The sequence below is a fragment of the Amblyomma mixtum genome, chromosome 10 (assembly GCF_055824585.1).
Source record: "Amblyomma mixtum isolate Tamu chromosome 10, ASM5582458v1, whole genome shotgun sequence".
NCBI classification, from domain to species: Eukaryota; Metazoa; Arthropoda; class Arachnida; order Ixodida; family Ixodidae; genus Amblyomma; species Amblyomma mixtum.
The window spans coordinates 70034520-70050573 of NC_143021.1; the positions used below are offsets into that span (position 1 = coordinate 70034520).

General features: G+C 44.9%; 1 protein-coding gene across 6 annotated transcripts in view; it reads right to left on the reverse strand.

Moving 5' to 3' along the window:
- Nucleotides 1–16054, reverse strand: part of ValRS (Valyl-tRNA synthetase) — a 111840-nt gene that overhangs the window by 67771 nt on the left and 28015 nt on the right. For all 6 annotated transcript variants that reach the window (XM_089563279.1, XM_089563282.1, XM_089563280.1 and 3 more), the window contains exons 9-11: nt 8896–9081; nt 5300–5424; nt 2760–2863 (exon numbers count right to left, since the gene is read on the reverse strand). In XM_089563279.1, coding sequence (XP_089419405.1) covers nt 2760–2863; nt 5300–5424; nt 8896–9081 — 415 coding nt within the window. The remainder of the gene's footprint in view (nt 1–2759; nt 2864–5299; nt 5425–8895; nt 9082–16054) is intronic.

The following is a 16054-nucleotide window of genomic DNA, read 5'->3' on the forward strand; positions in this document are numbered from 1 at the left end:
ATTCCGTTTCGGAGAGTGGTGTGGAACTTAATGCATACGGATAGCAGAGGTTACTCCGCTTCCTCGATACATGCATGACCTTGCATTTGGAAATGTTCAGTTGCATGAGCCATGATGTGCACCAGGTTTCTATGAGGTTTAAGTCTGATCATCGGGAGTAGATATGCGGCGGTAAAGGACACAATCGTCTGCGAAGAGGCGGATACAAGAGGATATGGCATTAGAAAGATCGTTTATAAATATCAGAAAAAGGAGTGGTCCTAGCACCGATCCCTGAGGGACACCAGAGATGACTGTAGTATTTGACGATCTATGGTTGCCCATTACTGTATATTGTGAGCGGTCGCGGAGAAAGCAGTCAATCCATGACAGGATTAAAGGGTTGATGTGGAGGCAGGAGAGTTTTGTCATTAAACGCCGATGTGGAACGCGATCGAAGGCTTTGGAAAAATCCAGGTAAATGATGTCAGTTTGAACTAAGTTTAAGTGAAGGTCTGTGGTGAATTCGAAGAGCTGGGACTCGCAAGAATGGCCTGACGTAAAACTGTGCTGTTTTTCATAAAAGAAAGTGTTACTGCCAAGGTGCGATGCGATCTGCGAATATAAAATGTGCTCCAGTCAGTGCTGTCAACCTCCAGAACCGCTTCTCCCCCAATTTGCAACCAAAAATTCCTTAGATTTCCCTAGACACGAAAAATGGTGTTCAATTGTGAAAAATGTATATTTATGCGTAGTTCACTTGCAAGTTTTACACATGCAGCTGCCCTATTACCAGGCGTTGGTAAGCATATTAGCCCTAAATTTGAAATGAAGGATCTGAAATGAACTTCTCAATGAAGCTACCAGATAAACCGTAGCGCTCTTTGGAAATTACAAATTAAAGGCAAGGCACTATATCGTGTCTGTGTATTTTTTTCACTGTACGCAAGATATTAGTAAACATGCATCGGCATGTGGAATTGACTGAATTTTTTCGCCCTTATGTTGGGTCGGTTCAGACTTCAGCCGAAGGTTACCACGTACAAAATGCCTGGAGGTCACCTGAGGAGTGTACAGAAACTGCGGCATAATAGCTGCTTGTTCATTTGCTGCGATTTTTTCAGAGGGTGGCTGACGTAACAGTTTGATTGGTGTGGTTTATTGGGGTTTAACGTCCCAAAGCAACTCAGGCTATGAGGGACGCCGTAGTGAAGGAAATTTCAACCATCTGGGGTTCCTTAACGTGCACTAACATCGCACAGCACACGGGCCTCTAGAATTTCTCCTCCAAAGAAATTCAGCCGCCAAGGCCGGGATCGAAGCCTCGTCTTTCGGGTCAGCAGCCGAGCGCCATAACCACTCAGCCACTGCGGCGGGTGAACTTGGAACTGTTTTGGGAAGATTTTCAACACAGCGCTCCTTTATCAAAACAATGGTACTCTTATTCTTTCCTAGTTATCAAAACAAACATGCAGATGTGCTTACTAAAGAGGAATTTCACGTCGTGCAGCGAGCTCCAAATACAGCGTGAGGAAAGGGCGCGCGTGTTGAGAGAAGACGGTGGCGCGCCAGATCACAGCAGCGGATGCCACTGGCACGTCATACACATCCGACTACGTCCGTGTACAGGCTGGTTCACATGCATGCAAGCGACTGAAAATTGAGCAGCGCAACGCGGCAAAAAACTTGTAACTTGTTGGAACATCGCCGCTCTGACTGCTGGAGCCGCTGCGTTGGCTCTAAACAGCTTTTGCGCCGCAGCAACAAAGCGTTTTCACTTGCATGTCAGCTTTACTCAAGCGCGCGGCAGTGTTGTACAGGCCTCCATCAGTTGCAGAGAAAAAACTACGAAAAGCTTGTACTGTCTTTACAATTTGAGAGAGAAAAAAAAAAGAACTCTCCGAGCAAATGAAATTTCCCTAGATTATACAAAAAAATCATTTTTCCCCTAAACAACATCTAAATTCCCTAGATATAGGGAAAAATTCCTAGGGTTGGCAGCACTGGCTCCAGTAGCTTGCATGGAATGAATTTTAATGAAACTGGGCGGTAATTAGAAGGGTCGGATCGATTGCCTGCCTTAGATACTGGAGTTACTTTACTAGTTTTCGAATCAGTTCGTATTTCATCATTTGAAACGGACTGCTGAAAAATAATTTGCAAAATACAGCTAGAAATGCTCACAGTTCCCTTCAATATTTTAGCAGTTATGTTGTCTGGCCCAGGGGCACTTGACACTTTAAGGGTGTCGATGAGTTTAGTGATACCCTCATGGGTTATAAAAGCTAGTGGCATTTGGGAAAAACTAGTGGCAGGTATTGGGGGAATATGGAGTGCAGGTTCATGCGTGAATACGGAGGAAAAATATGAATTCATGACATCTGCGCGCTCATTCTCAGGGACATGTAAGCCATCTTGGTTAATCAACGAAATGTTTTGAGTACGGCTTTTGCTTGGAGTGACCAGATTCCAGCATTTTGGGGGGTTGACGTGCACTATGTTTCCAAGATCTTTGTGAAAAAAATTTCTTTTTAGAACGCTGTAGTAGGCTAATGTATTCATGTAGGCACTTGCTATACATTTCCAATTTTTCAACTGAATTCATATGCTGGGCAGCACGATAGAGCTGCTTCTTTTTGTCTGCTAACTGTCGTAAGGCGTTGCTATATTGTGTTCGTTATATGCCCTGTTGTTGTCGCGCTGTGTGAACGTAAGCATGCTAAAACTGTGCATGACAACAGGAAAGACAGTGCAAAGGCGGCCTCCTTTTCAACACACACCTGCAGATGGGCACCACCATGGGGTTGTCCCTGGTGTCTCGGTAGAGTCCCCTCTGCTTCAGGGCCTCCAGGACAGCCTTGCGGGCATCGAATCGCCTCATGCCCTGCAACACACAGCGAATGCCTCTGGGAACTCCTCGGGTCCAGCCAGGCTTCCTCACCAGAGCAGTACTTGGCCACAACCTTCTATGAACACACCAATAGACCCTCGGCCCTCAGTCCCCAGCGGCTGCGGAGCAGCTGACCGGGGCGGCGGCCAGATCTGTGACGCAGCGGAGGGTGCTGAGAATCTCTGGCTCCGGACAGGCCGCCATTGGAAACTGAACCTGGCACCGTTTAACGCAAGAACCTTATCCAGTAAGGCTAGCTTAGCAGTGCTATTGGAGGAATTAGCGGGTATAAATGGGATGTCACAGGGCTTAGTGAGGTCAGGAGGTCAGATGAGGTGTATACAGTACTAAAGGGCGGGCATGTACTGTACTATCGTGGATTAGCAGACAGACAAGAGCTAGGCATGGGATTCCTCATCAATCAGGATATAGCTGGCAACATCAAGGAGTTTTATAGCATTAACAAGAAAGTGGCAGCTATCGTAATTAGGCTTAATAAGAGGTATAAGCTGAAGGTCGTGCAGGCCTATGCACCTACATCCAGCCATGATGACCACATCGTTGAAAGCTTCTATGAGGATGTCCTTTATTTTTCGTTTTGTTTTGTTTTGCTTAGTTTTATGTCACACAGGCAACTCAGGCCATCATGCACCAAACTCACAGTACAGAGAAATCATTTTCCGCAGAGTTTTATAGAAATATTGCCACGACCAGAGGAAACGTGAAGGGAGGCATTGATAAGAGCCCAAGATTGGCAGCCTTCTTTTGATTGCAGAGCCAGGCCCCAGGACACCGAACAGCGCGCCTCGAGAGCCCACCGCCGCTTTGTCGTCGTTTTAGACTCAGCGCAGAGGCTGCGTGGCAATATTAGGTAATTATCGGTGGTGTACATTTCTTTTTTATTACCTAGTAATGAAGGAAGAAAGAAATTTCATCAATGGCTGATATTAAAAGCTTTAAAGAAGGTCGGGTAACCTCAACAGCCATCCTTGGCTGGGCAAGGATGCCGAGCCTCCCAACGAGTAAAACAAAACCTCAGCCTTCTTCCCAGGGATGAGTGAGGTGTACCAAAACATGAAGCGAAAGAGTGGGCAAAAATTTAGTTTGTCGAGGAAACCTGTTTCTCTTAAGAAGCTAAATGCACAAGATACTGTATTTACCCAATTCCAATGTGCACCCAATGTACGGCACCAAAAAAAAAAAAAAAATTTCAAGCACCGATTTTAACGCACGTCCAATTTCGGAAATGAAAAAAAAAAAAAAGACTACAAGCTCCGCTTCTAACGCGCATGTGATTTCCGTGAACGAAAATAATTTGCAACCGTTTTTATATTTTCAGGTGAGAACAGGCTGTTTATTCACTCGAACCTCATTCACTCTCGGAGAGCTCCTTCTCACTCTCCGACCACAACATCTCGTGCCGTCCATGGCATCAGAAATTCCGCATTTCTTGAAAGCCCCTCGGTGGTGACGGGCATGTGGTCCACATGAAATCAGCCAGCTCATCTTCAAGGTCGAGAAACCTGCCCACTTGTGGACCGTGGTGGCCTTTGCTTGACATTTTGCACTCAGAGATTGAGTTTTTCAGTCTTCGCCAGTTGCGAACACAAGTCTCTGGCACACCAAAATGATGGGCAGCATGCCTATTGCCGCTCTGTTCTGCGTGCTTCTAGAATAACTTTGGGTGAAAGCTATTCTCGTGGCGGCCGCTGCATCCACTCTCAAAAACGATATCGCACGGAGAACACCACCGTCACGCTACGGACGACGCTATAGCTTGCTACTCACGTCGTAAACGCAGCAAAACCGAGGCAAGGCGGTTTGTCCCGCGAATTCTTTTGAGCTGCACTCGCTGACAGAAATGACAAGCACCGCACCGCTTAAAAATGGCTCCTGCAACGCAGAAAACGGTGAGCAAACGTGCTCCCATGGTTGCCAGCAGTTAGCTCCCGCATCATATAATGGTGATTACGATGGGCAGCTATGGGGCAGTTTTGGTTTGTACTCAAATCCAACGCGCATGCGATTTTGAGACTTATTTTCCCCAAAGGAAGGCGCGCATTGGAATTGGGTAAATACGGTATGTCAAGAATTGCATCTTCTCCCAAGGGTAACATGGGGTGTAAAGGAATGTGCTTATTACAAAGCTGAGTAAAATACATCTTCGCACATGATAATAAAATGAGATTAACTGTTAGTTCATCTCCACATTTTTCCCAAACAGGCCTTCCTGACTGAGGAGCCCTTTTTCAGAGGTGGCCTTGGCTGCGGCCACATTTGCTGGTGCTGAGAGTGGCCCCCAATGGAGGTGGTGCTGGCATTGACCAAATGCCAGCAAGGAACATCTCTCATCTGTGGGCTGCAATGTGTATAAGTGGCCAGACTCCTCTGAGGGCAATGAGCATGGTCCAGGGCAGAGCAAGCACTCACCGAGAACTCTCCGCAGCCGGGGCAGATGTTGCCATTGTCATCAATTATGGTGATGGAAGGAAGGTCATGCCGCATGCCCACCTCATAGTCATTGTGGTCATGAGCCGGGGTGATCTTCACAGCACCTGAAAGGCAACTCGGGCTTTGGTGTTTTTCCTCCTTTTTGAGGGACACACTAGGCTAGAGAAGAATTAATATATTCAAGGTCATCACTGCAACACAGACAGGTACCACACTAAAGAGTAATCTGAACTCATCTTTCTACTGCGGAAACTCAATCTACATGTTCCGAGCATTCTTAGAAACTTCAAATTATTATCCTGTGCCACCGATTTCCCTAATTTAAATCGGATTAAATGTCCCGGCTCCCAATTTTTTTTTAGCTCACTGCTGATGGTATTCTGTTGCCTCAGTGCTTTCCAATGATATTACAGTAGAAAATCGATAATTTGAACTCAGTTAACTCAAAATCCGGAATAATTTGAAGAATTTCTGTGTTCCCGCAATTTTTACAGCAAACTTGACCGGAAAATTCCAAGTGGTGGCCTGCAACAGCCTGGTTAATACGTGGAAATCCCCAATCCCAATGTTGCCGTAAAGAGGTGAAGCGACAGCCCCTAGGAGCCATGAGGTGGTGCCACAGACCAATGCTTGGTATGCGAAGCACCAGAACCAGTCTGGCTGGGTGATTGGCGGCTGTGCTCGCCCCCCTTCTTGCGCTGTGACAGGCTGAACACCGCTTCTCTCATGCATCGGGATTAGGTTACCGTCATCTTTGATTAATTTAGTACTCTTGCGTGTAAGTCCAACTTTCTCAGAAAAACCTCCACGAGGCCCAAGATGGTTCTGGGCAAGCGACGGGTAGTAGGTGCCCCGTGCCGGCATCTGTTTATGACACATCGCATGGAGCTCCAGGAATAAAAAAAAAGCCATTAATTCTTATGCAAATCAGTTCCACTAAAGAAAATTCAAATTCCAAAAATTACCTGGTTTGCTCGCACTGGCGGTCGCTTCCTCAGACGAGCGATCGGTAGCGCAAGAGCAACCTTTCGACTATCTCTGAATCCGAAACTACAGGAGTGTTTGCAGTTCGGTTTGTTGCTAAAGTCAGCCAGGCCACACACAAGCATGGGGAAGACAGGATGGAGTGCCGTTCTTTGGCTCTCCTTTGGCCTCAGATCTTGTGATCGCACCGTTCACTGCTTCGAGTCTTGGGTGCACCACCATCCCACAGGAAACTTTCTTTTGCCAGCAGGGGCTACGGGGTGGAGGGTAGACTTTTACACAGCAGTATATGGTAATTGCAAAGTTTGTCCAATACAGGTAGCACGTTCCTGCAACAAAATTTTTGTGCGGGTCCCTTTTTTTTTTGCTGTGCTTGTTCAAATACTTTCTGTGGTTCCAGTGACTCCAAATTAATGAAGTTTTACTGTATTGTATTGTCCATTATTGTAGTGTATTTGCCATGCTGTTCCGTACGGTGGTACGAATTGTACAAGTGCACTTCCTGTTTTTTTTTTTTTAATGATGCCATAATCATTTATCTATTTGTTCCTCTCCTGCTTGGACATGCGACATGTCCACAGTAATCAATAAATAAATAATAAAACAAGCTGTTTCTTCTACAAAAAAAAAAAAATCCTTCTGCAGCGCTCACACCAGTAAACTGCTCCCTTTAATTGGTGTACTCCCTGCCGCACACGTCAAGATACAAATATACTCCTTGAAATATAATTAAGAACAAGAGAAACATGGTTGGTGCCATTTTCCTGCACAAATCATGGTCATAACAGGTTACAATGCCCACTTCACTGAACAACTGCTATATAATTCAAATACGTATAGACATTCACACAGTCTCAAAGAAGCCCCTCATTCAGTCACAATTTCGAGAGAAGTTATTTAGTTTTGTTTCATCCTTATTGCAGTCTGGTGGGCTTATAATACAGTGCAGCTCATGCTTCTATGTCTGCCGATGTAGTAAATAATTTTTTAAAAGTCCTGTATACCCACCCGTTGATTTCCTTGAATGTGCATGATGTTATTAGTGATTACAATACAGTACTGGTCTTAATAAATATCTGTCTGTTAGTTCCATGCAATCTGTATCAATACTGCTTTTCAATGTCTCGCATTTGGTATTACAGTCGTCAACAAATTTTTCGGACCCGACGGGAACCGGAAAATGGTCCGAATAATCGAACAGCCCGAAAAATCTGTCAACTTCCAAAAAAAAGCACTTTCCATCGAAAAACCGGCTTTCAAAATCACAAAAATCCCCGCTCCCCACGTTGTGCCTACAAGCAATAATATTAGACTGTATCTGAGCTGTAGTCATGCTTTCGGCATGTCCGCACCCTCTCACGTGCGATGCGGCAATAAGGTGTGCCTTGAAAGAATGCCACGCAAAGCAAGAACAGTCAGTCAGTTTGCATGGGGCAATGACACCTCCAAAATCCTTTGCTGACCCACACTGCGGGTGGCGACAGACACTCCCGCTGAATGCACCCTTCGTAGGCCATCTCGATGGCGGCAACGCAGAGCCTCCCATTATCTCAAACGATGGAGAACACATAGCCGAGCCACCGTGTTCTATTCACTCCGACTCCGTTTAAATACAAGATGGCGTCTTTCATAGCGGCCAAGAATGGTTTGGTTGTGACAGTGATGGCCGCTCACATCTACATTAGGCCAAAATAACAAACTTTCGGCTGAAAAATGATCACCACAATATTGTTGGCGTCTATTTTAGCCCGAAAGATCGAACTTTCAGACTCCGCAAAGTCCGAAATATTGGTCGTGAAAATGTACACATTCCTACGAGGTCCGCAGCAGTTCCTCAGCCAAGTCCAAAATATTGTGCAGGCCCAAATTTTTGGAGTTGGAAAAATTGGTTGGCCACTGTATATAAGTACTATGTCTAATATATGCACTTGGCTGTGTAACAGTTTCAATCCTAGCTGTGTTTTATTGTACGCTTCAGTTATCCACTGCCAAAAAATGGGGCAAGAACCTTGGTCAAGCTGCTTGTGAAGCAGGTTTCTGTTGCTAATCCTTTCATTTTTTTTTTGTGTACAGAAAGAAATGGTAAATAAATTCTAGTCTATGTCTAGTTGAAATCAACAGTCTTCAATGGAGTATGAGTGGACAAAGCCGTCTAGTTGCAATTAACCAAAACTTGGAACTGTGTGCGACTCGTTGAGAAAGTAAGTAGAAAACCAGTGGAAAGGACGCATTCACAAGACAGGACAACGCCGGAAACACAATTGAAAATTCTTTACTTGGTGAATCGCCAACATCAGAACAGGGCGCACATGCGCGAGAGCAACCACAAACGTTAACAAAACAACAAACACGAAATTGATTAAGCGAGCGAAGGTTGCATGTGGCAACCTATGTCCCATTCATGAAAGTGTACTCTTTTGCCGTGAACCTAACACAGCTGTCTCTGACGCATTCAGTTCCTAACTGCTCGATTTTGAAGGCTTCTAAGATTTCTCGTTCTATCTGCGTTTTGCCATTATGACATTATGGAACAGAGGGGTGCCTTGGCGTCCTTTCCGCTGGGTTCCCACTCACCCCCTGGCCACCCTGACCTGTGCCAAACTGCCTGTCGACGAACTCGTCGCAGACAATGGGCAGCCGGCGGCCGCAGAACGGGTGCACCACGCAGCGGCCGTGCAGGTGGAAGTAGCGGGGGTCCTGGGGATGCACTGCCACGGCCGTGTCCCCCAGCATGGTCTCAATGCGGGTGGTGGCCACCACCACCTCCTCCTCCTCCTCTGCGAGGGAGGGAGGGAATCATCTTCAACACAAGGAAATACCTTGCCACCACAAACAGCATTAGAACTCAACAGCATGCACCTGAAGGCTGGTGGAATTCACCACAGTTACTAAAAAAAATAAAATGACATTAAATGCTTTCACACTTGCGTCAGCCAACATTCCATCAGCAGAAGCCAAAGTGCACTAAGCACCAGAGTCTGACTCTTGATATGCTGCAGATTTTAAATATAAAATTCCACACACTGAAATTTCAGACTCGCATGGCATCCCAGGTTCAGTGGATAACCGCGGCTGAAATCGCATCGAAACTCCAGCCACAATTTCGGTCACCCCGTGGTGTGCAGTCACCAGTGCGAGAAGCAGCTGTGGCCCAAATCCTCCGCCAGACACACCAGTCAGAGAGTGAGGCACCTCTCTGGGATGAGTTCTTTTGTAGCCCAACCTCAGTGCAAGGTTTAAATAAAGACAGCAGCGAAGCACAGGGGAGGTGTGCATGCGAGCACAAGAAAGCAGCAGTGCACCCCCGGCAAAACGTTCCGGGATCCTCACCGAGATATGTATAACTGGCCTTTCATCTAATTTCCGCCATCTAAGGCTTCCAAGTTGGTAGTTCTTATCGTCATCTTAGTCTCGAGCGGCGAATGCATCGCTCTTCCTGCCATGACTTTGCATCTAAGCTTTGTACCCCCCATCATGTGTGTCCAGACACTGAGGAAGTGAGAGCGCACGCTCACTTCTGCCAGCATTTTCCTGGATTCTCCAACTGGGAAAATATTCGCTAAATACTGCTACTTGCTTTGAAGACATTATTCGCTTCGATATTCAAAACATTCGAAATTCCCATGACCCTACTAGCTGGGTGTCAATATTTGTACCCAGCCAAATTACAAGATGCTGCCACCATGATCGCAAGAACTCCTTATCAAATTTGCAAATTGCACCAAATGGCAACTGATTAGAGAACACAGCAAAATACCACTTATTTATTTATTTCAAGATACCCCTAAAGGGCCTCTTCACGAGGGTATTACGTAGCGGGTGGTAAAAATTACAAATTGTATACATAGAAGGAACATTTAACATGAGTAACAGGCAAACAAAGAAGCAAGAAAAGAGCAATAACTGCATGGTAGTCAGCAACAATCGAAATGTGGCGGAACAACAAGACGCAAAAAAACAAAAATAATATCGAAATAAACATAGCGAAAAGCGAAACTCAAACACATTACGGTGAACAGAACAGAACTAGAAGAAAACTACACATCGCTTTGATTTTTTAAAAGTTCATGAAATGATGTCGCGTTAGTTTCAGTTGCGATTGTGTAAGGCAGACGGTTCCAATCAATAACGGTTTTGGGTATGAATGATTTGGCAAAACTTGAAGTGTGACATGTGATGCGTTTGATCTTGAAAGGATGGTCACGGCGTGGAAACACTGCTGTGGGTAAGTGAAAGAAATCGTCGTGAAGCAAAGGATGATGGTAAATTTTGTGAAAGAGAGTTAATCGGGAGAGTTTACGACGATGGGAAAGGCTGTCAAGACCAGCACGAGCTTTTAACGCCGTGACGCTAGTAAAACGTGAGTAGTCGGAATAAATGAAACGAGCAGCACGGTTTTGCAGGAATTCTATGTTATCTTTGATGTAGGCTTGATCTGGGTCCCATATGGCGGAAGCGTACTCAATTTTAGGTCGAATTAGTGTAATATAAGCAAGTTTACGCACGTGCGCAGGAGCATGTCGAAGGTTACGTTTTAAAAGGCCAAGAGAATGGTTAGCAGCTGCTAGAATGAAGTTAATATGATAGTTCCAGGTTAAGTCTGATTGAAGGTAAACTCCTAGATACTTGTAAGTGGAAGTTGTCTCAACTGTTATGTCATTAAGAGAGTATGTGGTTGAGATGCGATAAGAATTGGGATGCTTGCACGAACTTCAAGGAATCTAAAGCAAACGTTTGCTAAACTGAAACCTCACTCGGCTGAAATGAGTATGTGGTGGCCTATTTGAACTGACCAAAGTAAACGCACTTACAAAATGCAGTATCTTTGAGCTCAGCCTTGGTATTCAAAACTGCCTCTTTATGCTTTTCCAATACTGCAACTCCTCAAGTACCACATTTACTCGCGTAATTGGCACTTTTTTTCTTAAAATTAAGGCTTCAAAAAGAGAGTGCACAAATTATGCTAAACACGTCCTAAAAAAACTCTACAGAGGTCATAATACGCATTATATACGGTATGACGACCACCCTCGCTGAACCCCCCCCCCAAAAAATTACAACTGCAAATGTAAGACCCCACATGTGCACTTCCCCCCTGTAAGAGCGTCCGCAGCTCAGAGCAATCAATGCACAACGTTACAGTCGCAAAGCCAGCAGTTGGCGGCAAATAAACCCGAGTAACAAATTAGGGGTGCGCAAACTAAACAAGTAAAAAAATTCAGGGGGCACTTTGGCTCTCTGAAGTGCTGCAAGGCGAAGAAAGCCTTTCTTTATGCACTGGTTTGCATTGTTTGCTTTTTTTAAAATATTTTTCTGCTTTCTCATTTCTTATTTTTTCTTCTTTCTCTTTTCATTCTTTCTTATTTTTCTTTTCAAATTTTTAATGTTTTTTTTTTTAATTTTGCCGACAGGGAAGGGAGGAAGATGGGAGTGAACGAAGACACCGTATTCACTAGACGCGCCTTTGTTCATTCCAAACCATCCTGCTGGCATGGCGGAGTGGTTAGCGTGCTCGACTCCCACTCCGGAAACTGGGGTTTGATTCCGAACTCGAGCAATTTCCTGCTCGGTTTTATTTATCTGGTCTGACTGCAAAAGTTAATTAGGCTGATTGGTTAATTTCGTAATTAACTGAACTCAGTCCCACTTACTTGGGGCATCACTATACCATAGCCAAAGTACAATGGGCCCCGTTTGAAATTTGCGCACTGTGACGTCACGACCAACGGTGAATTCTCTTCCAGTGCTCAGGCCTCAGGCACAGCTGGTCCCTTTCCCAAATGAACATGATGCACTCGTGTGAGACGTTTGCTCAACTCAGAGTTCCACTGAGAGTCGTCTGCACTGGACACAAGTGATGGAATATTTTGCAAGAGTTTGCTCAAGTGGTGCTCACTCAGGTGGTATTATGCAACTGAATCACACCAATGTGCACGTGTTGCTGTTACCTGATGAGAAATTCACCGCACTGTGAACAAAAGGGATACGTAGCAAGAGGAAATTCGCACTTTTCTCCACTTTGGCTATACAGGACCCATCTGTAGCAAAGAACTCAGGTGATGTGGTCTCATTCCTACAGTGTTCCTCAGCTCTGCGTTAGGCCGTCTCGTTTAACATAGAAAGCATATTCTTTTCTACACCGCATGATTCCCTATTTCGGGGCCTTGCATCGAAAACAACAGTGCTGTTGATTATCAGAACACCCTGGACAATTTCATGATGCTCCATGAAAGTTACCTCGAGTCAACCTTTGTAACTTTGACAACCAGGCTCATGTTCAATGTCAGGGCATGTGTCTTGTGTAGTACCTGTTCTGGCTGACATTTTCTTGCCAGCACTGATCGTGATCTGGTGTGTGGTTTAGACAACAGTCGTTTTTAGGCAAGTGGATGACTATTTGATTTTTCTTAAAGAGCAACCCAGTTTAACACACTCCGTGCAAGAGACTCGGGGTGGGTCTGACTGCATAACAGATTGCAGTTTTTAGTCATTAACACCAGACCACACGTGTTGGATGCCCACGAAGCCATTCTGAGACGGCAAAGCGCCACTGACATGTGTCGGAAAGAAGCTTTGCAAAGGTCATGTGTCCACCTGACAGGCTCAACAATCAGGTTTCCCAGTCGTGGTGGCAGAGAAGCAACAGCATTCAGGGGCAAGGGAAAGGTCTGGCAGGTTGTGCATGAAATCCCCCTGGCAGCACTGGGAACTGCGTGAGCAATGCAGCAACCAAACAAAGAAAACGTGCTATTCCTGAATTCTTGTGCTCTTCTCCACTGACGACTAGTGCTGAACATGGGACAAAAGGGCACCTGGCAAAGTGCCACTTGGATGGTGGTTTGGCCCAATTGACATTATATTAGGAGCGGACAGGTTGCTGATTTGGAGCACCCCTGCTTTAATATTTCTGACATTGTGCACCACGACAGAATTGCGAAAAATCGTCACTTCTGTGCAGTTTCCAGTAACAAGCAGACAACCATTGCTTATTTTTTAGATAGTTAAATTTGCTGTGGTGCAAAACTGTTTTCTGTGAGGTTTTGTAGCCATTTCACAATTAGAACTTGACATAACTCAGACCTTTTTTCTAGTGCCTTAAGGGACTACGAAATAAATTTATCGAGATTACGTAAAGATAGGCAATTCATCACTCGTCACCCCAGCGCAAGAATTTCTGAGCTAGCATCAATAACAACGAAGTTATAGACGATTAAAAAACACGCTCCTCCTCTCCCCCTCAACTCGTACGCACGGGGCACCATAAAAAAATAAAGAAAACAGCTCCGCGAATGGGCGCCGCCCATGAATACGTCATTCGCTGACGTTCGGTTTACGACTTCCGGTTGTCCCCCTCCCGAGGAGCAGCGTGCGTCGGCAGCGTCTCTCCGGTCTCTGCGCTTTCTTGGCTCCCGAACTCGCGACAGAAAGAGGCGGCAGAGGTAAATTGAAAACATATGTGCGAAGGCAATGCCTAGCTGGCTCGCACTTGCCCGAGGGGGTCGCGCGGCGGCTCGAGCAGACAATTTTCACCGCTACCGGAAGTGTGCCCGTGACGTCGTACCTGCCGCGGCTCGAGCGAATGACAGCGTGTGGTGGCCTGCCGACGTCATGGGACTAGTGACGTCTGTTTTCCCGATTTTGGTTCCAAAATGGCTCCCTACGAAGACACCAAACGGCCCGCGAATTTTAAAAAACACGATTTTTAAAAATTCATAATAAATTGCCGGCTCAGTTCCGAAGACTTGGTGTCAATGCTTCTGAGCATTTACAAGCGGCTTTTAATTCTTTGCATGGTCCCAAATAATGTGGCTTTAGTCAACTGGGAAACCAGTGCTGGCATTTCTTTCCAACGACCAGCCAGAGACTGCTGGTTGAGTAAAGACATCAGTGCCTTCCACCCATATTTTATGTTGTGCCAGAGCATTCATTGTGAAATACTAGTTCCAAAATGCACAGATGTCTTGGGCCACATGAAGGTGCAGTGCTCATTCCACTGAAGTTGGAATTAATGAGAGTCTGCTCTTTAATTTCATTTCCCAATGCATGTGAAAAATGAAACTGACTGCATGCTCCTCTTTCTTGGAGCAGCAGCTGGACTGCACAGCCCTGACCATCACACAGGAGTGGTGGTTTCATCTGGTGCTCAATCCGCCAAATGCACATTTCTGATTAGGATAACGTCAAGCAGGGCCACACTACCAACCGAAAAAAAAAAGAAATGAAAAAAGTTGGCACTGCCAGCAAGCTCTGCTACAAAAAAAAAACAAGAACAGAACTCAGACAAGTGTGATAATATTTGCCACCACTTCACGTGACTTCTTTCCCTAGTGGCCCACTTTGAAAGGCCACAGAAAGTGCAGTGTATATTAGGTACCACAGCTGAAAATCACAATGGCAGCTAAGAACATGTGAATGTTTTATATATTACATTTTTTTTGTAATCAACTTCTAGCTCACCGCAGCGGCTTATTTATGTTTTTCTTGTACTTTTTCTTTATGCCACCAGCATATTTGGGGGGAAGCTGATCTTAAAAAAAAAAAATACGTAATTTAATTTTAAGCAAAACAAGTCCTTGTACACTTATATGTTATGTAACTTTTTGCTGAGAGCTTTCAATAAATTTTGCTGCAGGAAACTTGCTAGAACACATGCCATTCGCGTGTCTTGACATCAAACTATGCAGTAAGGGCACAATTATTATTCTGCCTATCATGGAAGTAGAGTTACAGGGTTTTCAATTTGCCACTTCACAAACGGGAAGAAAAATTTGTATTCCTGTTTATGAAGTGATGATTTCAATATCCTATAACTCACCTTCTATAACAGGCACGATGACAATTTTATCTTACTGCATAGCTTGATGTCAAGAGAAACGAATGGCATGCAATCTAACAAGTTCCCTGCAGCAGAATTTCTTTCAAGAAGTTACCCAACATATTGCATAAGTTCACAAGGACTTGCTGTACATAAAATTAAATTACATATTTGAAATCAGCATGCAGATACATGCTCCCGGAAGATTTCATAACTGTGACTTCATTAATAAAAATTTACTTCCAAGACCCTCTTGACCCCCTTAGCCAACTTTGGAGGTTTTTTTTTTTTTTCATTCTGAAGCATAATCAACAAGCTACAGTTTGATGTATTGCAATGCACAGTGCGAAGAAATAATTTTTATTTCAAAACACTCAACATCGGTCATGGCAAGGACAGAGCCCCAAAGCGTGTGTGTGCATGAGAACATTTCACCCCCATCGAAATGTGACTGAACCCCTGTCTTTTGGGTCAGGCACTGTACACACCGAGTAAAGTTTCACAGGTTCTCTATCTTTCTTCCTCGCACCAGGGGTGCCCCGCCAGAGACGGTGTATCTAACTTGAAGACTGAAGCTGGATCTTCGCACCAGGGGTGCCCCGTCAGAGACGGTCTCAAGATGTGTTGACACGCAGGGATAAAAAAAGGAATAACTGAAGATTTATATGGGCGTGTTCAGATAAGAACGGTAATCGAGGTCCCATGACCATTTTTTGTTTTCAATGAAATTTTTATATATGATGGGCAAATGTGTCCACACAAAGGAATGAACCTTAGTTTTGCAAGAAGCTTCGTAGTTTGCTCGGAAAAAAATCGCACGTCACAAGAGGTGGAGAATGTCGTTTTTGACACTTTGCAAAGTTGCAAGTTTGAAGCCTCATTCCATGCACAAAAAATTTTTCCCGCGCATCAGCATTTTTTCAGAACTTTTTTAC